This window comes from Pelophylax lessonae, assembly GCF_965119305.1.
Source record: "Pelophylax lessonae genome assembly, chromosome: 1".
NCBI classification, from domain to species: Eukaryota; Metazoa; Chordata; class Amphibia; order Anura; family Ranidae; genus Pelophylax; species Pelophylax lessonae.
The window spans coordinates 719,526,134-719,549,665 of record NC_138768.1 but is presented as its reverse complement, the minus strand read 5'-3'; the positions used below and the strand labels follow the sequence as shown (position 1 = coordinate 719,549,665).

The window sequence follows — 23,532 nt, the reverse complement described above, 5'->3', positions numbered from 1 at the left end:
TGCTGGGATATATCTCAGGCCATGAAATCTCGCATTATTACACAGGAGATGAGCTGTACTGCGTGCTCTGCCCCGCCTCCTCTCAGTGAGCTGTACTGAATGTATTGTATTGAGGCCGTGCTCCGCCCCGCCTCCTCTCAGTGAGCTCAGTGAGGATATAATGCTTTCAGTCCTCGCTCACTGAGAGGAGGCGGGCTGCATTAGCATAATTTCCCCTTATTTACTGTCATGGTAACAATGATTTTACCAGACAGGAAGTGAGGGAAAATCTCCAACAGCAACACAGTAAGAAAAAAAAAAAAATTTGTATCAGTCGAGCAGAGTAAGACCGGGCATGTGCCACCGCAGGTTTGTGCCTGGGGTCCAGTGCGTCCCTGTTCACCGGTAAGGGTGCGAATCAGATTCAATTTTTTTTGCCTGAATTCGCACCTGAATCGGACCCAAAGATCCACAGGACCCGTTTAGAATACGAGCCTTAGCCGCCCCAGACCTGTGTGAACCGGCTCCATTGAGAGCCTGTCACACTTGCCTGCCATGCAAATTGAATGCTGGGAAACCGGCCTCCAATTTGCATAAGTGTGAACCCAACCTAAGGCTAGAAGCCCGCTCAGCTTTTGTTATAGGTTTCCCTGTTGTAGATTAAAACTGTGGCCTTGACAGGAAGTGAGGGGATATTTCTCCAAAAGTCCCAGATAGCAAGAAAAAAACCTGACAGGGGTTCTAATCCCTACTCAAACTAAAACAAAATAAAAAATAAGTTTTAGGTTGACAAACATAGTGTGTGAAATAAGAGATACAATGTACACTATTTGTCTCATTTTAATTGTACAATTTCCTCCCTTCAAGCACACACCATAATAAAATACCTTTCTACTTATCTCGGATATAATGAAGAATCCTTGCTGAAAAATACTTACTAGAGCCAGGAGTGACATATGTGTCCCCAATACTGATATAGCCCATCTCGCGGAATAGACCGATCCGATCCATATCGGTTTTTCCATCTAAAGGCATTGTTGCGCAATGCAGATATGGCACACAATGCTTTGACCTAAATCAGAAAAATACTTTTAGATAAACTGGAAGAAAACAATAAATTATATGCTGTCACAACAAATCAGTGAAAACGCCATGCGAGCACCAACAGGAATTATTTATTAGGCACAAACTAGAGGACTATGCATTATTAACACTAACTAACCAGTGTAGGTGTCATTGCTTAACAAGCACAGCGTGTAAGTAAAAGCTGCAACAGGGACACCGTCACAACATGTACTACAGCAGAGTTGTATAAAGTACTCGAAACCCATACTTGAGTAAAAGTACAAGTGCTTGATCAAAAAGTGACTTGAGTAGAAGTGGAAGTGCTCGATCAAAAAGTGACTTGAGTAGAAGTACTAAAGTATTCAACATTTTTTCTACTTAAGTATTGCAAGTAGTTTTTTTAAAAATGTTGCTACTCAAGTACTGAAAGTAAAAGTACCAGTAGTTTTGAAAAAAAAAAATTGCTACTCAAGTACTGAAAGTAAAAGTACAAGTACTGTGTTATGTAGTTATTAAAGAAAGTAGTCAAAAGTTTGAACATCATATTGTTTTTTATTATTTCAAATGCAGCTTTTATTTATACTTACAGTAGCATTTATTTTCGTATGCGCTGATAATACACATGTTTTGAGCTTCATGAAACCTGCCATCTACTGTTCTGGCAGTGGTAATTTTTATAATTGTAACGAGTAACTATGCAGCACAAAAAATAAATATTGGAGTAGAAGTATTGAAATCATTGAAAAAATGTAGTGAAGTAAAAGTGGAAGTAGGAGAAAAAATTTCTACTCTAGGAAAGTACAGATACCGTCTTTCGGTACTTAAGTAGAGTAGTGAAGTAGTTCTACTTAGTTACTATACATCTCTGACTACAGCACACACGTCAAGAATTTGTGGCCTATAATAACCACTTGACCTCTGGAAGATTTACCCCCCCATCATGACCAGGCTATTTTTTGCTATAAGGCACTGCGTTACTTTAACTGACAACTGCGTGATCATGCCAGGATGTCCATAAGTTAAATTGATGTCCTTTTTTCCCACAAATAGAGCTTTCTTATGGTGGTATTTGATCACCTGTAGTGACATCAAACTTATTAGGTGAATAACATCAATAAAAAAAATCACACCAAATACTTAGGATAGTGTTCATAAAAGCCCATTCACAAGGGCTGAAATAATAAAATACGTGTAAAACCAAAAAGTCCAACAAGAACAAATCATCCAAAATTCCCTTGTTCCACTAAATGGCCCCACATTCCCAATTCGTAATGCTTCCACCACCAGGTGACATCAAGTGCTAAAGCCTCTTACCGAAACCTGTGGACCATCATACAGTATAATATGGTCAAATGCACATGTTAAAATCCTTTTGAGCCGAAAATGCCAGACGTAATCCAGTCAATAGTTGGCTCATCAGCAGGATGAAAAATAAAAAGCATAGATGCCTATAGTGTAACCCGTAAAAAACATTTATTAAAAGAAAAAAATCAAACCAACGGAATCACACTAGCTGAAAACTTGGCAGAGAGCTAAAAGAAAAAAAAAAAAACTTGCATATAGCAATGAATAAGCAAGTATAATCACTTTCCCAAAAGCAGCAGGCTGTGTGGCTGCACCGGACTCTCCCGCCGGTCAGCAAACATGCGTGATGACGTAGCACTACATCTTTTCAGCCCTTGTGAATGGGCTTTTATGGATACTATTCCAAGTATTTGGTGTGATTTTTTTTTATTCACCTAATAAGTTTGATGTCACTACAGTTATCTATGTTTAAGTTATCTGTATTTTCACTGTACTGAGTTTGTTCATTTTCAGCGATGCTTTTTATATTTTTTCACATTTTTTGCATTTGGTGTCACAGATTGCTTAAGCGGCTGCTCACGTGTAATTCATATGTTTCAGTGTGGATATTCTATTTGTTTTATTTTTTTATAAACAAAAAAAAGAGTGAAAATTTTGCAAAAATAAAAAAAAAAACAATATTTTTTACATTCAGCTATAAAACATATCCAAAAAAAAATAGAAAAAAAATCGAATTTCTTCATAAATTTAGGCCAATATGTTCTCTGATTGGATGAGGTGAGGTGATAACTTTTCATGAATTCATTTTTAAGGCTGAGCTCCAGGGAAGTTAAAATGCTCCCTTTAAATGGGGCTGCCCCTGCAGTGCAAAGATTAACAGAAAAGCATGGACAAAGTTTGTCATACTTCTCTTGTGGGTCACAGGAGTCCACTTACTTTTGTTTCCTGTGATCCAGAGTGAACTCATAGCTGGCTAAGGCCTGCTATCACCTGCCATCACAGAGCTGCTCTGGAAAGGATCCCCACCATACTGTTGGGATCCACCCAGCTGCCTCTCAGCATGCGGCCAAAGAGTGGTGACTGACAGTTACGGCTCTCCACTCTGAGAACAATTATCAGTAATGCGATCCCCCAGTTCTTAGTCCTAGAGCCAACGTGGGACAGCTGCAACATCAGACCGATTCTGCAGCATAGAGGTGAGTATGAAGGTTTGTCATTATAATGTAGCATAAGAACTTACCCAATCTCTACTACTGAAAGGATAATGGGCTGTGTGCCGGTGATCTGGCTATCCCGTCCAACATGAATCCACAAAAATCAAAAGCCGGCACACAATCGCTCCTTTTTATGAAATTTTATTTCGGACTAGAGCAGTTACAACATTTTTGAAATGCTAACGCGTTTCGGCCTAAGCCTTCCTCGTAGAATGCGATGTGGAAGGCTTAGGCCGAAACACGTTAGCATATTAAAGATGTTGTAACTGCTTCAGTGCAAAATAAAATTTCATAAGAAGGAGCGATTGTGTGCCGGCTTTTGATTTTTATGTACCCAAACTTTCACTTTAATTGCTCATCTAGGTCTAGAGCAATGGTTCCCAACTCCTGTCCTCAGGACCCACTAACAAGATAGGTTTGCAAGATAACTGGAATACATCAAAAGTGATATTATCTGCTGCTCAGTGATTGCAGTATTCTAGTCTGCATCTCCCCAAGGTAATACTTAAAATCTGGCCTGTTAGTGGGTCCTGAGGACAGGACTTGAGAACCATTTTACTTACCTGATCCCTCCTGTATTGCTAGACCAGTCCCAGAAGTCTGCTCAGTAGGGATAGACCGATATGGTTTTTTCAGGGCCGATACAGATATTTTGGTCACAACGTATCGGTATCGGCCGATATTTTGTACATTTAAAGTTTTGAAAAATAAAGACATTTTTGACACAAATCTGGTACTGAACATGTTAATTTTTGTTTAATGCTTAAAGGCTGGCTTGCTGGCACCCTGTGGTGGGTGGCTGGTTGGCACCCTGTGGTGGCTGGCTGGCTGGCACCCTGTGGTGGATGGCTGGCTGCCACCTTGTGGTGGGTGGCTGGCACCCTGTGGTAGGTGGGTGGCTGGCTGGTACAGTGCCTGTGGCTGGCTGGTACAGGATCTTTGGGTGGCTGGCTGTCTGGCAGCCTGTGGTGGGTGGCTGGCTGGCACCCTGTGGTGGGTGGGTGGCTGGCTGGTACAGTGCTTGTGGCTGGCTGATACAGGGCCTGTGGGTGGCTGGCTGGCTCGCTGGTACAGTGCCTGTGCCTAGATGGCTGGAACAGGGCCTGTGGATGTGGGTGGCTGGCTGGCACCGGGCTGCTGTGGGTGGTAGTATGGCTGTGGTACACTCCCGCGAGACTAGTCCCGACTCCAGGCGAGGCTGTCCAATGCAAGGGAGGCGGCCTAAGAAGGCAGAATGACATCACGAAAATATCCGCAGTATCGGCCAGCTCTGGGGCCAATACTGATATATCAGGGAAAGTGCATATCTGCCGCCGATTTGTCGGCCTTGCCGATAATCAGTCTATCCCTACTGCTCAGATGGTTGCAGGTCCTCCTACATCAATTCCAATGCAGAGCCCATAGCTGTGCACTGGAAGTGACGATGGTCCACTACTGGAGTGCCCTGGGAGAGCAGAGGATCAGGTAAGTAGAAGAGCTGGTCTCCTAGACATAAATGGCCATTTAAACCTTTCAGCACTGGGGCAGCCCCACCACAAGGGGGCATTATTCCTTTCCCTAGAGTTGGGTATTAGGAGAGCCTGTTGCCTTTTCCTGCATGGGCACAGTACACGTCTGTACCAACCTAATGCCTAAAGCTTGTATGTCAGTGACTTCTCCCTTCCTTTTCTTGTGCTTTCCTTACAAATCCAGCCAGTGATCAGAGAAGGGTTGTGAAATGATAATGTCTCTTCACTCTTTATTATTATTATTATACAGGATTTATATAGCGCCAACAGTTTGTGCAGCGCTTTACATTTAATTTGGTACAGGAGGAATCAGGGGGCCCTGCTCGATAGAGCTTACAGTCTAAAAGTGATACAGAAGAAGGTAATAACTGTGTGTTGGGGGGGGGTGAGCTGATGAAGTCAATGAAAGTACAGTTGTTAGGTGGAGGCAGGAATTACACTGACAATGCTGAGGATGAGCCCAGAATATTGTCAGCCCCCCCCCCCCCAATATATATAACCTCCCTGCCCCCCATAGTCTGACTCTACCTGCTGCCTCTGGCTCCCTCTTCAGGTGTTCTCTCTGACGCCTGATGTTAGGTGTGGTTGCCATGGCTACAGACCGGATCATTTCTTAGAGAGAGCTTCTCGCAGCCAATCAGAATGTCAAAGTCATTCGAACATATATAGACAATAAATATAGAAATACGACTTATCCAAACTCCCAATTATTATCTGTAGTGCACCTTCAGCGATCCCGGAGATATAATGGCAAATGTGTATTTATAACCCCCTCTTCGTCAAAATTGGTAGCGCCCAGGCGTGATTGGCTTTCTCGGAAACAGTGCATGCCGGGACTTGTAGTCTTACACTAGCATGTGCGGGGAGGCTGTGTGGAAAGTAGGAGGTGCCAGCGAAAGTTTAACCAATCAGAGCAGGAATAGTCACCTCTGGGCCCTGCGGGTGACGCGTACTGTATGCGGCGCGTATGTGATTGGAGGAAGAAGGAGGAAGTGGTGTGTGGTTGGCTGAGTGACAAGGAAGGAGTCCTGCAGCTGGTTGTATAGCGGAGAGCAGTAGCAGACATGGTGAGTTGATAGCGGAGAGCAGCTGTAAACATGGTCAGTCTATGAAGAGGAAAGCCTGGAGCATTCTCCCACCCCTCATTCTGCTGGTGTAAATTGCTTGGCTGTCCCACTGATCCTGCGGCTTTAAAGCTTTGAGTCATAAATTCAGAAGCAGCAGACAGGAGAAAGCTCTCATTGGTGTCAGTGGGAGGAAGAATGAGATCTACATATCACCTCCTGTGCTGTTCAACTCCCCATCACCTGCATACAATCTGTGTAACATGCTAGCACTGGAAATGCCATTCACACTTTAAACATAGATCCTTTTCAGTGCAGCGCTCCCCTTACAGTGGTAGTAAACTCCCATTGGACACTTGTACTTACAGGTAAGTTTATAATAAAGATTACCTGTAGGTACAAGGAATATCTCCTAAATAGAGATGGGCTCGGGCGTGTTTGAGTTTCCACATGCTGACACTGCACACTGCTAATCACAGGCACTGAGACATTTCCCGATCCGCAGCTGCACAGAGCAGAAAATGTCTCAGTGCCTGTGATTAGCGTTATGCAGTGTTGGCTTCCTGGCGGGATCCAACACATGGGAACTCGAACACAACCAAGCCGTCTCTACTCTTAAACGTGCACTGTTTAGGAGATATTAGGTGTCTGCAGCGGGTGACGTCACTGGCGAATGTGCTCTGAAAGAGGAAGTAAAGCTTTCTCTATAACTTGTGCCTATAGGTAAGCCTATGATAAGACTTACCAATAGGTAGTGTAAATATCTCCTAAACATGCACCATTTAGGAGATCTTTACTTTGCACGCAGCCAGTGACATCACTGGCACATGCGCACTGAAGGAGCGGCCGCTCGTGCTGTTCCTTCAGAGCCCTGTGCCATGAACGGTGGCTCTTGTTCACATGCACAGGAGTAATGTCATCGTGGCTCTGGCCACTCAGATGGCCGGAGGACGTAAACCCAGAAGGAAGACGGGTTAATATGTCTGCCATGTCAGCAGTGTGCAGGGGCTTCGTTCTAAAAAACGTTTTTCATAATGAGCTAGTATGCGATGCACCCTAGCTCATTATGCCTTCGTCTTTCAGGTTTTTATTTTTTTTAACTTTTGTGGAGGTTTGAAACCTCTTGAAGGAATGGCATACTCGTAATGTGCATCCAGAGCTTTGTGCCGCAGGCGAGACTCCTGCACGCATGTATGGGAATGATGTCATTGCGGCTCAACCATTCAAGCAGAGAACTCGGAAGGAAGACTGGGTGAAGATGGAAGCGTCTGCAGCAGGGACAGCACGGCGCTGGAATGCTTCATTTCAGGGTAAGTCTTTCACAATGTGCTATTATGGCACATTATAACATTACTTTGCAGGGAGAGGCTTTTTATTTTTACACGTTTACTACCGCTTTAACCATTCCTCAATCGTCATCAATAGAGCTGTAAAATCACATGTGAAATGCCTAAATACACAGTGTACTGAATGCATCAATGTAGCCCAAAACAATGGGAATAATAATCCCCCAAACCTGTGTTAGTCAGATCAGCATGTGAATAGACTGGTGGAAGACAGACTGGATCGGCTTGTCAAGTTTTAAAGGGTGGCCGTCTGCACATACACCGACTCCCGTTGCATAAATTTCAGTGAGATGGGTAAAAGATGGCTTCAGCTCCTCTTCTCCACCTGTAAAAAAAACTCCTCAGATTCATTTCACCCTTTTTGGAGCTTAGTTGTAGAGGGCTCCACCCCCCAGGGTATAGATCTCATCACAGGCAGGAGGAGTGATTTTTTATTTTGACAGATTAAAGTGATTGTAAACAATCACCTTGTAAAACAACCCATTCAGTTTAATATAGAAATTAGAGACGAAACATTTTTGTCAAGATTTAAAAAAAACATAAATAACTTTTTTTCCTTTTTTAAGTGATCACATTCCCTCTGGTATCAGTTGCATAAGAGCTGTGGGGGGAGGAGAAACAGCAGCACACTGAGCTCACTAGTGAATGGCTGTGTGGGGGGGGGGGGGTGTCATCACATGTCTAATCATTGGAGGAGAGCAGGCTCAGTTCCCAGCATACCTAGAGAACTGACCATGGTGTGCTCTCCTGCTTAGTGTGCTAGTGACAGAAAAGCAGAGGGATTGGCAGGAACACCAGAGATTTCACATCAAGGAAACAATACAAAGAGAACAGGATACTTTCTCATACAAGCACATGGTACAGCAGGCACATATCCAGAATATGAAATGTTGGGGTAACAAACCCTTTAAGTGATTAATCACACAAAGTCACTTTCCACTTGGGAAGTTATTAGGTATAGGAAAATCTTTTGAACTCAACATCTCCTGTACTAAAATGGCACATAATGACATACAGTCAAAAACTTGTGTAGTCTTACTATCTTCATTCTCATTAAGTAAAGCTCATTTTTTTTGGGTGTATCCATGTAATCAAGAACTTTCTTTTGTAATTTTACAGGTTGTTTCTGAAGCTCCAGAAATCATTTTTAGAACACGAGGTGGTCTCAGTGTGTCATTTGACTTGCCAGCAGCTGATGGTATGTTTAACCTGTTGCCTTAATGAAAAAGTCTCTAAATGTAAAGCCTCATTTCAGTATTTACGTTTTGTGCTCCACATATATGTCCTACCATACTTTCTTAGCATCAAGCATCCTTTATTTCTACAGCTTAATTACTTTTTCCCCACTTGGAAATTGCTGTAATGTTAATCACCTACCTGAAGGATTACTAGAGGAAAAAAAACATAAGACGTTCTGCTTCCTTAGCTAAACCTTTGGGAGGACAATTGTATTGCCTAGTCCGCAATATACGAAACAGTAACTTGACAACAATATACGAAACAAAGTAACTTGAAAGCATATGAATAACTATTTACCTATACTTAACAGTTAATCTCATCTAACTGCAATCAAATAAGCCGTATTATATGTGGTTAATGAAGCAATACTACATATGATCAGCTAGGCAATACAGCAATGAAGGAGCAGCAGTATATTTATGAGGTCATCCTACCATGTCTTCAGCTGTACGCTCAAAGATAGAAAACTGTGTAAAATCATTTGAGCCCAGAGTGTGTTGCAATGTGTTGCAGGGTGTTCCTTAAAGTTGCAAGCTTGGCTGTACTGACCTAGCAAATTTCTGTAGACATTTGGTGCTGCCAGTATGGTCAGGGAAGGCTGGAAAATGGGGCAGTTTTTTTTAATCTGCTTGGTGAATATTTCCCCTAAGAGCCGTATAATTAGGTGGCAGCATAGATCTGAGATAATCACCAGAACCGCCATCTTGTGTCTACAGACCGCTCTATTGATCATTTATTTCAGTTGTCCACATTCCTGTGATCCTATCGGGCACAAACACTCTTAGGCTTTGTCTGAAAACTTTATGTAGATTAATTATTGTGTATTTTTTTATTATCTTATTTAAATCTAGAATCATCCTGCAAGAAGGCATTTGTGCAAGAATTAACCAGCCTTTCTGAAAAACTTCAGTCAGAGTCCCTGGTGCTTAGTGTCAGGCACAGTTCATTATATGTATGGCCCAACACTGGAGCCAGCACATCACCCTCCTCTCTGACCGATGACTCCCCCTGCAAAGACATCTTGAATCTTATCCAGTAAGAAATTGAGGATGCACAGTATTTTATAGATGTTATATACTGTTTTATCATTCTAAATGTGTTCTCTTTTTATCTGCTTTTTAAAGATCTGATGATGATGATGACAGTAGGCGTAAAAACTCTAAAAGGAAAGAAAAAAGGCAACAAAAGATGGTATGTCATTTAATTTTATTATTGGCCAACCAGTGTTATCAAATGTGGTAGCTGTTTTTTATATTTGTTATTTTTGCGGGTGGAAGTTTTTCTCAACAAATGAAAAATAAAATCTTTTTTAAATCACTGAACCCTTCTAACCGGTCAATAAACCAGACTAAACTCTGGCTCCAGTTTTAAAGGAAACATATGATGAGATAAAAATGTAGGCTGTCATTGCTGTTGTTTTTATAACAATTCTAGTCATTGACCAAGCATGCAGCAAATTAAAGTGGTTGTAAAGGTTAAAAAAAATTGTATTACCTTAATGCGTTCTTTGCATTAAGTTAAAAAAACCTTTCAATAGCAGCCCATCCCAAATACTTACCAGAGCTCGATCTCTATCCAGCACTTTTCCCATATGCAGCAGCTCTTCTTTCCGCTCCCCTCTCACATGCTTGACTAAGGTTAGAAGAAGCCATTGGCTCCTGCTGCTCTCAGCTAAGACCTGTGAGCGCAGAGCGGGGCCACGCCGCGCTGTGTGTATGAATAGACGCACGCAGCCTGGCTCGGGGTTGAGCTCACACGAGTACCCCCATAGCAAGCAGCTTGCTATAGGGGCACTCAGAAGGGGGGGGGAGAGTCCTAAGCGCTGAAAGGGGACCCCAGAAGAGGAAGTATGGAGCTGCTCTGTGCAAAACTATTGGCACAGAGCATTTAAGTATACGATGTTTGTTATTTAAAAAAGGGGAAAAAAAGCTTTACATTCACTTTACCTCAGAGCAAAGGTAGAACTCCTGCACAGCACAGGTTAACTGCTCATTTTTGTCTAGAGGTTTGGAGAGCCGAGATATACTCAATCCTCCCAGCGCAAGACCGGTCCCTTCGGCTCCTGCCCCCCGTGGTCTAGTGCTGTGGACTGTTCTTCAAATCATAATGCCCACAGACTGGCTCGGGATGTGAATACATCAGGAACAGTCCACTGCAGTTTCTTTGCAGATCAAAAGATCCGGTGAGTATAGGCTCTCTGTTCACTCCTGGACAAAACGAGCAGTTGACCCATGCAGTGCGATCACAACCCCACTCCAGGGGAAAATAAAACATTTTGCCTGGAGTTAGGCTTTAAGGAAAATGTAATTTAGTTAATTAGTTTGCATGATTTGCATACTCTTTTCAACTTTGATCTTCTGTATATGTATTAATGTTGTTCTCCATCTGTGTACAGCAACAAGTTGTTAACCTCATCATCATGTTTGAGTTGTCTACCTCCTCTAAAGCGGTAACTCCATTAGTTATGTACAACAAGAAGACTCATCATTGTGTGAACTTGACATTGCCCATTGACACAGCTGTCTCTGTTTCTTCAGAAGAAAAATGGAGGAGGTATTTTCCTTTCTTTTTTTTTTTTTTTGCAGTTAGGGTTTGTACTAGTTTGGATTTTAAATTATAGTCCATTTGAATGGTAATTGCTTTTTCTTTAGGGACACACACACAAGAAGTCTTTAACCACCTCGATACTGGGCACTTTCACCCCCTTCCTGCCCAGGGCAAGTTTGAGCTTCTAGCTCTGTCACAATTTGAATGACAATTGCGTGATCATTCAACGCTGTTGCCAAATTACATTTTTGTAAAAAAATTTTGAGACAGATAGAGCTTTCTTTTGGTTTTATTTACTAACCACTGGGTTTTTATTTTTTGCTAAAAAACAAAAAAGATATAAAATTGTGGAAAAAAAAAAGTTTTTTTAGTTTCTGTTAGAAAATTTTGTAAATAAGTAATTTTTCTCCTTCACTGGTGGGCACTGATGAGGTGGCACTGATGGGCATCACTGATGGGCATTTCTGACTGGCATCACTGTTCGGCTCTGACGGGGCTGCACTAATAATCAGGCCGCTGATTATCTGTGCAGGTCTCCTCTGATCGGCTGTCCTCTCCTTACAGAGCCGATGCCCAGCATTTCCTTGTTTACATGTAATCAGCTGTGATTGGACACCCGTGATCACGTTGGTAAAGAGCCGCGTCATCGGCTGTTTACCAAGATCAGGGATGCGCCGTGTCTCAAGCATGGAAAGAGTGGGATGACGTCGGCCCAGCACAAGAGAGCACCCCACCCACCTTTGTCTATGCGGGAGGTGGTTAACCTTTAGGTTTTACTGCTACCTTTAGTTGAATTAGACAGTGGCGCAAAAAAAAGGAGGCTGACTCAGCATCTTACTACCAGCATGCCTCAGTTGTTCGCTAGTGTCCTGGGGAAATGGACATTTTTTTTTTTTTCCCGCTAGCACTTTTTTTTTTCTGGGACTGAGCACTTGCATCATGTGCTGGGTGAAGTTTTGCACACACTCTTCGCTCTTTCTCACCATACAACCTCAAGGAAACATCTCCTTAACCCTTTCACAACCGCATAATACATATATGGGGCATCCAGGAAGTTGGCTTTAAACCTGGGTGCTGCATATATGTGTTCTTGTGTTTGCTGTAAGCGCGCTCTATTGCTTGCTCCCAGCACAGAGAACAGGCTGTCTACTAATGATCAGGACCCAGAGGAACTGGATCCTGTTCACATGATCTCTGTGATAGCCTCTGATTAGCTATCAGAGTATTCACTCACTTTGTAGCTGTTTCCTGTGTTGTCTCCCCTCCCCTCCATCATCCTGGAGAAGAGTATAGGGAGGACTCAGCACACCTGTAGCCTTTCCAAACCGACTATGGCTGCAGCTAAAGACCAGCTCTCTCTTACCCGACATAAGAGACGGGCAAGGGAAACCAACAGGGACCGGGTGTGTACCTCCAAGAGATGAGCAGCCCCGAGCAAGGAGGACTGCTCCCTGTGCGGGAGGTATGTCCAGGGGTGTTCACTAAAGTCCACTTCTACAGTGGGGAGAAGAAGCTGGTCCGGAGAAAACCAGGTCCACTCATGACAGCTACCTTCACTTCATATATCCCTCCAAACATCTGTCCCCCCATCCACCATTTATTCCTCCATCCCTCCTTCCATTTATTCCTCCATCTATAAATCTGTCCATCCTTCCATTCATACACCCCCTACTTCCATCCATCCATCAATCCCTCCAGCCATCCATCCCTTCTTCCCTTTCTCCAACAAGCTCCATAAAGCTGACACAACAATAAAAAAATTCAGATTGGACATTCTCCTCTTTATATTTACCAAAACCATGTAAAAAAAAAAGGTGTAAAAACACTGCTAGGGACACCCCCACCGCACTGACAGCACCAGAGGTCGCCAGGCACAGAGCTAAACATACATTCATTCTGTATCCAATCAGGCAGGCCCTTGTACTACACATTTGATGGTAGCTCAAAAGGAGATTGTACAATCAGATTGTATAGAATATGGCCAGCTTAAGGTTTACCATGCATGTTACAAAAGGTGGAGCCTAAAGAGGAAGGGATGTGGTTTACAGATGGCGGGTCTTAAATGGGAAGGGGTGTGGTCTTGACAAGAAGGGGTGGGTCATATCTAAATTAGGGGGTTCACGAGTTTAGTCAGGCCTAGGGCAGCACAAAAGCTAAATGCACCACTGTGTGAAGTATTTTTGAGCGATGATTTCGGCAGTGGGAGCCCCTCCTTATCCCCTGGTGCTGACTCCTGGATCTTTCTCTTCCTGATCGCCGCATGTGTGTGCAGATAGCCTGGTGCTGCGGGGCCTGATCGGTGGGTCTGGTGGGGTCCTCTCCCTCTCTGCTATAGGATCGGTTGGTGCTCTGTGACTGGTGACCTGTTGTGCTGCCAGTGCTGTGGGGGTGTCCCTAGCAGTGTTTTTACACTTTTTTTTTGTGGGTCCCACTTTTTCACTCATGGAGTCCCTAGAGCACATTTCCCCACCTGATCCCCTCTGAGGCTGCCGGGCCCTCCTGGTCCCAACAATCCCTTACTGCACTGACGGCGGTCCTGGCGTCTTTGGTGTCCTAGGTGGATTTGGTCCTGGGGAAGTGGGCTAACAACAAGCGTCCCCTGTCTTCACCTGCCTCATCAGATTCTGAATGTGAATCGGACGCGAGTCACACCTGCTGGGTCTGTGTCCACGCACCCTGATTTCTCAGATAGTGGGGATGATTCCTCTGCTTCTCTAGCCTTGCATTAAAAGGCGCTGGTGGATGCACTGATTGTATCTGTGCGTGAGACTTGAAAAATGGAGGCTGCCGCACTGTTGGTCCCATTTGGCACCCACAAGCCCTCCAGAGCAGCAAGGGTGTTCCCCTTTCCTGCATACTTTGACAAAAATGTCGCTAAACAGTGGGGTTGTCCAAAACAACCCCTTGTGGTCCCTAAGCGTTTTGCTATGTGGTACCCTTATGAGGACTCCCTGCTTAAAAAGTGGACTGTCCCACCTGTGGTGGACTCTCTGGTTTTTAGGTTAAACAAGGCAACCATGATTTTGGTTGAGGAGTCCCTGGCCTTTAAGGACCCGGCTGACAGGAAGGCAGAGGCTGTGGCCCGCCATATGTACACTGAGACTGGTTTGGCACTTTTGCCTTGGTGTTGCAAACTCTGACCGAGTGGGCTAAGCTTTTACAGCTTCCCCCTGCCTTTGCTGAGCTGGCGGACCAGTTGGTCCAGGGACTGCTGTTTGTATGTGATGCCTCTTTGGATGTCGCTTATCTGATTGTGAGGCTGTCTGTCTCAGCATTGGCCCTTAGGTGTGTTATTTGGCTTAAAAGCTGGTCAGCAGACCAGACTTCTAAGAAGGCCTTATCTGATCTCCCCTTCCTAGGGGATCGCCTGTGTGGAGCTTCCCTTGATGACATCATTAGGGTCTCACAGGAGGGGAAGAGTACTGGTCCATCCTTCTCGGTTCCTAAGAAGTTTTTTGTCCCTCAGGGTCTCAAGACAAGGAATCAAAAGCCTTCAGGACCTCCTCCGGAGGATCCAAAAGTGCCAGACTTGCTGAGCCAAGGGGTGATTGTCCCGGTTTCGGACTTTGGAACGTTTTCAGGGGTTTTATTCAAATCTGTTTACAGTCCCAAGGAAGGAAGGCAAGGTGCATCCAATTCTGGACCTCAAGGCGCTAAACTGCTTTGTGCGGTTGCAGAAGTTCCGAATGGAGTCCATTCGCATTGGTAGATGAATCACTGCATCAGGGGGATCTTCTTGCTTCTATCGACATCAAGGATGCTTACCTTCACACTCCAATATGTGTTGGTCACCAGCGCTTCCTCCGCTTTTCTGTGGGAGAGGAGCATTATCAGTTTGTGGCATTACCATTTTGGTTTCACCTCCACTCCTCGGGTCTTCACAAAAGTGTTGGCCCCGGTGCTGGCATTGTTGTGTCAGCAGGGAGTCGCAGTACTGGGGTACTTGGAGGATCTTCTTTTGTGAGCAGAATCTCTGACTGCTCTGGTGGACAACTTGGAGATTACTCTGCAAATTCTGCGGGAGTTTGGTTGGATTCTGAACCTTCAGAAGTCTGCTCTGGATCCGTCCACAAATCTGGACTATCTGGGTCTGACTCTGGACCCAGCCTTGGCCAGAGTGTTCCTTCCTCTGGAAAAACTCCAGAAACTGCAGGAAGCAATTCAGCTTCGGTTGTCCAGCAGACAGTCATCCCTGTTGACTTGCATGCGGTGCTGGGCCTGATGGTGTCTACCTTCGAGATGATTCTGTTTTGCACAGTTCCGCACGAGATCTCTGCTAAGAGAGATTTTGGTCAAATGGGACAAGAATCCACAGGCTATAGACAATCTGATTCGGCTGAGCCAGGGTTCGAGAGGGTCCCTGATCTGGTGGCTTTGTTCTCCGGCACTTCGCCATTCGCCAGGGCAAATCCTTTCTCCTCCTGTACTGGACAGTGGTGGCCATGGATGCCAGCCTGTCCGGGTGGGGAGGCGTCCTAAGAAAAGATTCTGCTGGGGGGGGGGGTATGGACACTAGAAGAGTGCAGACTGCTGATCAATGTACTGGAGCTCCGAGCGATCAGTTTGTCTGGATCATTGGACGTATCGTGCAAATTCAGTCAGGCAATGCCACGGCTGTGGCCTATGTCAATCCCCAAGGGGGCACAAGAAGTGTCCTGGTGGCTCAGGAAGTGGTTGGCTTTCTAAGGTGGGCAGAACGTTTTCGTTCCAGCCATTTCTGCTGTACACATTCTGGGGGTGGAAAGTTGTCAGGCAGATTACCTCAGTCGACAGGCGTTGGACCAGGGGGAATGGTCACTTCATCCTGAGGTGTTTTCATCCGTTGTTCCTCCGGTGGGGTATTCCCAAAGTGGACCTGTTGGCCTCTCATCTCAAAAGAAAGGAGCAGAGGTTTGTGGCACGGTCTTGGGACTCTCTGACGGACGCCACAGATGTGCTGGTGGCCCCGTGGGGTCATTGTCGTCTGATTTACGCCTTCCTCCCTCTCAAGCTTCTGCCAAGACTTCTGCGCAGGATCGAGGTAGAATGGATTTTGGTCATCTTAGTGGCTCCAGACTGGCCTCGCCGGTCTTGGTACACCAATCTGGTACGGATGGTCGCCGATGTTCCTTGGAGACTTCCTCTCAGGGAAGATCCATTGTCCCAAGGGCCAATCTTCCATCCTGTTTTACAGTCGCTGGCTTTAACGGCTTGGCTGTTGAAAGCCAGGTGCTGAAAGTTGAAGGTTTGCCGGATTCAGTGATTCCTACGCTGTTAAAAGCTAGAAAATCTACCTCTAGGAAGATCTACAATCATACATGGAAGTCGTACATTGCGTGATGTGAGTCTCTTGGGGTACATCCTTCCTCCAACAGGGGGTTGAGCAGGTGGTCTTCTTTCAACGACCATTGGCCACACTTTCCATGGTGCGTACTTTTATCCAGGGAGTGCGACACTTGGCTCCTCCGGTGCGGTCTGCTATGCTGCCTTGGGACCTCAATTTTGTGCTTTCAGTCCTCCCAAAACCTCTTTTTGAAAATCTTAGAGAGGTTCCCCTGCTTACGTTGTTATCCCAGAAGGTGGCTTTTTTGGTGGCAATCGCTTTTGCGCGCAGGTGTAGGAGCTGGCGGTGTCTTGTCGCTCACCTTACTTGCATATATGAGTGATCCTGTGAGCTACTATGTCTTAAAACTGCAGCCTGCACTAATCACTCCCCAATCAGTGTGAAAAACAAATGGTAATCCATTAAAATATCCAGTGATAAATAAATTCATAAGATATATAAAAACACATGATGAATCATCTTAAGCATAAAAAGTGATGGCGATATTAATAAAAATAGTGAATGATTATAAAATTGATGAGAAGGTGATATATGATCCCAGTCACCAGTGCTGTGGAAATATTCAAAACAATATCACAGCTTGTCAGATGTGTCACCTCCACTTTTTTGACCCCCCCCCCCCCCCCCCTAATGGGTGGGTTCTCCGCTCGCTGAATGTGACTGTTTTCACAGCACTGATGATTGGGATCATATATCACCTTCTCATCAATTTTATAATCGTTCACTATTTTTATTGATATCGCTGTCACTTTTTATGTTTATTTTTGTTTAGGATTCATCATTGTGTGTGTGTGTGTGTATGTGTGTGTGTGGTTTTTTGTCTTACCGTAAAATCTATTTCTCTAATGTTCATTGACGGACACAGCACCCACCCCTATGTGGAGTTGGGATTTCTCCAGACACTGCTTGTATTTATTATTATTATTATACATGATTTATATAGCGCCAACAGTTTGTGTAGCGCTTTACAATGTGAGGGAAGACAATACAGTTACAATACAGTTCAAAACAGGAGGAACTAGAGGGCCCTGCTCGTTAGAGCTTACAATCTAGTAGGGAGGGTCAAGTGAAACAAAAGGCAATAACCGTGGGGGATGGGTTGATTGAGAAAATGGAGGTACATTTGTTAGGTGTGGGTAGGATAGGCTTCTCTGAAAAGGAGGGTTTTCAGAGATCGCCTAAAAGCTAATAGAGTTGGAGATAATCGGACAGATAAGGGTAAGGAGTTCCATAGGATTGGAGAGGCTCTGGAAAAGTCCTGGAGGCGAGCATGGGAGGAGGTGACGAGGGAGCTAGAGAGCAGGAGGTTTTGAGAGGAACGAAGAGAGCGATTAGGTTGGTATTTTGAGACGAGGCTGGTGATGTAGCTGGGGGCTAAGCTGTGGATGGCTTTGTAAGATGTTGTTACGGTAGTATTTTGAATTTAATTCGTTGGGTGAGCGGAAGCCAGTGGAGGGCTTGACAGACTTGTAACAAAACTGAGTGCCTATAGCTGAGAGTGGGAGTATACCCCCTGGGACTGCCCATTGGCGTAGTTGAGCTTTTTTTCTGCCTAGTGTCCTACTACTGTAGGGGGCAGTATAACCCAATTGGTTAAGAAGAGCAGGAGCTGTGTCTGTCAATGAACATCAGAGAAATGGATTTTACGGTAAGACAAAAATCCCATTTTTTTTTTTTTTTTTTTTTTCCCTTGGGTCAGTTTTCCTTTAATAATTAAAAAAAAAAAAATTCCCTTTCCATTTCCCACCAAATAAAAGCCGAATCTGTACTGGAAAAAAAGAAGGTATAATCCACCTGGATACATAAAATAGTTGTGATGATATGTGCAACGTCAAATTTGCAAAATTGAGCTTAGGCGTGAAGTTTGTTTTGACCCAGGTCTTAAAAAGGGTTAATGCTGCTCCTGCTTGCAGAGACATGTGGCACTTCTATGCATTCCTGTTACCTGCCTAGATTGACTTTGGTCGCTTCCCGCCATCTGACCTTCATCTGCTACAAACTGTTGTTTCGTGAGTACCTGAGGTTTTGCCCCTTAACATGAGGGGGCTGCCTCTACAGCCATTACTAATGGTTCTGGGGCTGATTGCAGTGTACTCTGTGCTGATCTCTGCAGCCAAGAATCATCATTTTGCCCTCTTCTCCTAGAATATATTCACTGGAGTCTTATTTAGCTTCATTGGGTGTAGCTGGATTCTCTGTGCTTTTGGCTTAGGGTTTTGCAACAATCGAACAAAACAATATAGTCCAAATAACCCAGTTATTTGCTGACTCTGACTGCAAATGCCGCAATGGCATTTCTTCACCTTCTCCCGCAGATTCTATAGCTGATTTAGCCTCAGCCTCAGTGACCTCAGAGCCATCAGCAGCAGAGACCTGGTTTGAGGCAAGTTCATCAGTCAGAGACTTAAGCCTCGTACACACGCGTCGAAATTCGGCCGGGAATTTTCATCCGACGACCGATCTGCCGATTTTCGGCTTGTTAGTATGATGCTTCCGACAACCGACTTCGACTTTTCAACCGAAAAAAATCTGGTGTGCAGGCTATAAAATTTTTGTCCGCCGTCAAAACACGGCCGATTTTCGTACAGTCAGTACAGATTTCGACAGGGAAAAATCTAATGAAAGTCTGGGCATGCTCAGAGAAGAAAAAACACAAAGAAAGCAAACCAGCACATGACATCACTTCTGAAGTAGAATTTTGTCGGGTGAGAAAATTTGTGTGCAGTCTAGGCACATTCCAACCAACAAAACACCACTCTGGCGTGTGTACTAGGCTTTAGATTTAGAGGAGTCAGTCTACCACTATTACTCCAGAATTCAAGGAGACTGTTTTAGCGCCTATAGCTGTGATGTGTAATAATCTGAAAGTAGAGGATCAGCCTGTTGCTTTTACCGGTGCGGTTTACAGTCTTCGATCCTAAGATCTTAAGGCTGCAAATGCTTTCCCCTTTCTACTTTTCAACTCTTTTCCACATGGAGATTGGAAACTCCCTGATAAGCTGTTTTCTCCCACCATGTGTTTACTGGCAGCCTCCCACATTATCAAGGTGCTTACTATTCTATTGGAAGGTCCTTCAGGTGGCTCCTTGGGCAACAGGCAGTCCCCAGTTTTCTTTTGTTCTTCTTGGGCCTGTTAGTGTTTTCTTCTCTACTGTCCACCCTTCTTTTGGAGTGCTTTGAACAGCTAAAGGCTAAAGACGTCCTGTCTCAATGGACAAGAAAAATGGGGATTTTTGTACTCTCTGTAATATCCTCTTCTTGGAGTCAATTTGGGGGTGGGGGGCATAGATTCTAACAATCTGTGTTTATGACTATGCTTTTGGTAATGCAATGCATTGTCTTGGGCAGGCCTGCAGTTTTTTTCTGTTTGCCAGTATCCAATGCTTCGTTAGTCTGCAGTATAACCTCCTGTGTCCCTCAATAGACTCCAAGTCATGGATTTTACGTTTAGTACAATAATCCTATTTTTAAAACTTGAAGTTGGGGAATTTGAACTCCTATTATATATTAGTTTGAGACACTGAGGTAGAGCTGTTATTATTCCCTTTTGAACCAGCACCATTTATAAAGGACGACTGGTGTCAGTAGCTCCTGTGGGCCACCCTTGGCACTAACTATCAGTGATGATCAGTCTTGGGCTTTTGATTATTCTACGGATCGCTCCATAGGAGTGAAAGTAAACATCACACGTCCTTTTATTTACTGGGGAAAATGCTTAGACAAGTTTGAAAACTTTGATCTTGTGAGCTTAGATAGAATGTATGTTGGTGCCATAGACTAAGATTGTGGCCAGATCCTTGGCTATACAGGATTGTTACTTCTTTAGATACATTGCAAAGAATGTGCATATGTCAAAGCAAACTATGATAAAACTATTACGGTAGATACATTATTATAGTTTTAAGTTTTGTCTCCTTTATAGGTCATCTTGTATGAAGTGAACGGTAGCTATCCTTATCAGGTGGGGGAGGGAAGGTCTGATTGTTCATACAAGAAAGATCTACAGCCCTCAGGACAGAGCATGATTTCATATACATAGAATACTCTCACACTGTGTGAGTATTAAGGCAGGTTAGCTTGTTAAAGGTTAGACTAGGCTGTAAGATGTGGTCCTGTGATGTATTAATTTTATACAGTTAGAGTAATTCTTGTTATGGAGAGACCTGATGAAGATCCAATGAGCCAGTCAAGCAGCTGTGTATGGTTGGATATGACGTTAGTCATTGATCTGCCGTAGTTTCGATTTTTACTTTTTGATTGCTGCTAGATTATAGTAAGTCAGTGTGTGTGACATTATTTGTTTTTCTGATTTTTGGTCCTTATGTAATATATTGTATGACCTTTTATAACTATCATTTTCAATGTTATTTTCTTTTTAAACAGTGTTTGTGGAATTCTAGTGAAAGCACTTAAGCAACAATTGACTGACATGGAGAGGTGCATGCTGAAATATATGAAAGGAACATCAATTTGTTTGGCAGAACCATTCCACTTCATGTTACCAGAAAGTCAATTTCTTACAGTGGTTTATCCAGCAGGAGTAGCAGAATCTCAACTGGAGGAGCACAGAAAGGTATTGTGTACCAGACGATGTTTGTCCATCAGAACAGGAAGAGAGGAGAAATCTTAGAGACACATTTCCAAAGTCCAAGAAGACAATGTTTGAGAGATGCAATCATTTTTTAGGCTTATTCAAGCAGTCATACGAAACAAACAAAATATTCCTTTGCTCAAATTTGAATAGTTTGTACATTCATATAATTTCATTAATCAGGTGCTAAAGGGGTGTGACCATATGTTAACACTATAAATACTGGATGGACCCTCTGCACACGGATATATACCCTTTCTAGCAAACTTTGCAATGAAAAACTAATTTTTAGTTTACACACATTGCAATTCATGTTTAAACTGGCCAACAGCATCCATGTAATTCCTCTTATGGCCATTCCTACTCTGCTCTGCCAATGCAAATGCTATGGGGGAAACGGACACAATCTGGGGGAGAGCTACTAGGTTCAGGTCTGGCCTCTAACCTGCAGTGCAATAGAAACAAGATATTACTGTACTTAAATCCCAATAGCTTGTACATGCATATAATTTATCAGGTGCTAAAGGGGTGTGACCACGTTAACACTTTAAATGCTGATAAATTCTATGCACGTAAAATCTATTGAGATTTGAGCACAGGTATATCTTTCTGTTGCATTGCAGGTCAGTGACCAAACCTGAACCTAGTAGCTCGCCCCCCGTTTTTTGTCTGTGTGCCCCATGCTGGCATTGTGTCCCCCGTAGATTTTGCATTGGTAGTGCTGAGTAGGTCCGGCCATAAGAGGGATTACTTTGGTGATATTGGCCAGCTTAAACGTGTATTATATATGTGTGAACTAAGTTCCAAAGTTTGCTAGAAAGGGTATACAGGTGCATCTCATAAAATTTGAATATCATGAAAAAGTTTATTTCAGTAATTCAATTAAAGAGAAACGTGTATATTTTATATAGATGCATTGCACACAGAGTGATATATTTCAAGCATTTCTTTCTTTTAGTTTTGATGATTATGGCTTACAGCTAGTGAAAACCCAAAACTCAGTATCTTAGAAAATTAGAATATTACATGAGAGCAATAAAAAGAAGAAAAAAAAAGGGGGGGGTTTTAATAAAAAACAAATGTTGGCTTACTGAAAAGTATATCCATGTACAGTATAGTATGCACTCAATACTTGGTCGGGGCAACTTTTGCATTAATTACTGCATCAATGCGACGTGGCAAGGAGGCGATCAGCCTGTGCCACTGCTGAGGTGTTATGGAAGGCCAGGTTGCTTTCATAGGGGCCTTCAGCTTTTCTACATTGTTGGGTTTGGGGTGTCTCATCTTCCTCTTGACAATACCCCACAGATTCTCTATGGGGTTTAGGTCAGGCGAGTTTGCTGGCCATTCAAGCACCGTGATACCATGATCATTTAACCAGGTATTGAAATCGGCATCTCCAAAAAGCTGGTCAGCAGAGGAAAGCATGAAGTGCTCAAGAATTTCCTGGTAGAGGGCTGCACTGACTTTGGACTTAATAAAACACAGTGGACCAAAACCACCAGATAACATGGCTCCCCAAATGATCACTGACTGTGGAAACTTCACACGGAACTCACGCAAATTGGATTCTGTGCTTGTCCACTCTTCGTCCTTACTCTGGGGCCTTGATTTCCAAATTAAATGCAACATTTTCCACAGTCTGTGATGATTTGGGGAGCTATGACATCTGCTGGTGTTGGTCCACTGTGTTTTATCAAGTCCAAAGTCAGCGCAGCCCTCTACCAGGAAATTCTAGAGCACTTCATGCTTCCACCTGCTGACCAGCTTTATAGAGATGCTGATTTCATTTTCCTGCAGGACTTGGTACCTACCCACACTGCAAAAAGTACCAATACCTGGTTTAATGATCATGGTATCACTGTGCTTGATTGGCCAGAAAACTCGCCTGACCTAAACCCCGTAGAGAGTTTGTGGGATTTTGTCAAGAGTAAAATAAGAGGCACCAGACCCAACAATGCAGATGAGCTGAAGGCCGCTATCAAAGCAACCAGGGCTTCCATTACACCTTAGCAGCACCACAGGCTGATCGCCTCCATGCCACGTCGCATTAATTCAGTAATTAATGTGAAAGTAGCCCCATCGAAGTATTGAATGCATACTATACTCATACTGTACATAGACATACTTTTCAGTAAGTCAACATTTCTGTATTTAATTTTTTTTTTTCTTAGGCCCCTTTCACACATACGGTCCGTTCAGTTCATCAGTCCAGTCACATCAAAATGTATCAGTTTTTCATCTGTTTTTTTTTTACATCCACTACCAATGCAGAAATGGATGAAAACGGACCGTTTGTGCATTTACATCCGTTTTTTCGTCCGATCTGTTTTTTCTTTTTTTTTTTTTGA

General features: G+C 43.7%; 2 protein-coding genes across 2 annotated transcripts in view; one reads left to right on the top strand and one right to left on the bottom strand.

Moving 5' to 3' along the window:
• Positions 1-5,743, bottom strand: part of CFAP96 (cilia and flagella associated protein 96) — a 43,215-nt gene extending 37,472 nt beyond the window's left edge. The window contains exons 1-2 of the mRNA XM_082243925.1: positions 5,600-5,743; positions 918-1,051 (exon numbers count right to left, since the gene is read on the bottom strand). Of these exons, the coding sequence (XP_082100051.1) occupies positions 918-1,014 (97 nt within the window). The 5' untranslated portion in view covers positions 1,015-1,051; positions 5,600-5,743. The remainder of the gene's footprint in view (positions 1-917; positions 1,052-5,599) is intronic.
• A 318-nt stretch (positions 5,744-6,061) lies between these two features.
• The window catches only part of UFSP2 (UFM1 specific peptidase 2), a 41,322-nt gene continuing 23,851 nt past the window's right edge, over positions 6,062-23,532 (top strand). The window contains exons 1-6 of the mRNA XM_082243537.1: positions 6,062-6,138; positions 8,601-8,679; positions 9,572-9,755; positions 9,845-9,911; positions 11,116-11,273; positions 20,974-21,163. Coding sequence (XP_082099663.1) covers positions 6,136-6,138; positions 8,601-8,679; positions 9,572-9,755; positions 9,845-9,911; positions 11,116-11,273; positions 20,974-21,163 — 681 coding nt within the window. The 5' untranslated portion in view covers positions 6,062-6,135. The remainder of the gene's footprint in view (positions 6,139-8,600; positions 8,680-9,571; positions 9,756-9,844; positions 9,912-11,115; positions 11,274-20,973; positions 21,164-23,532) is intronic.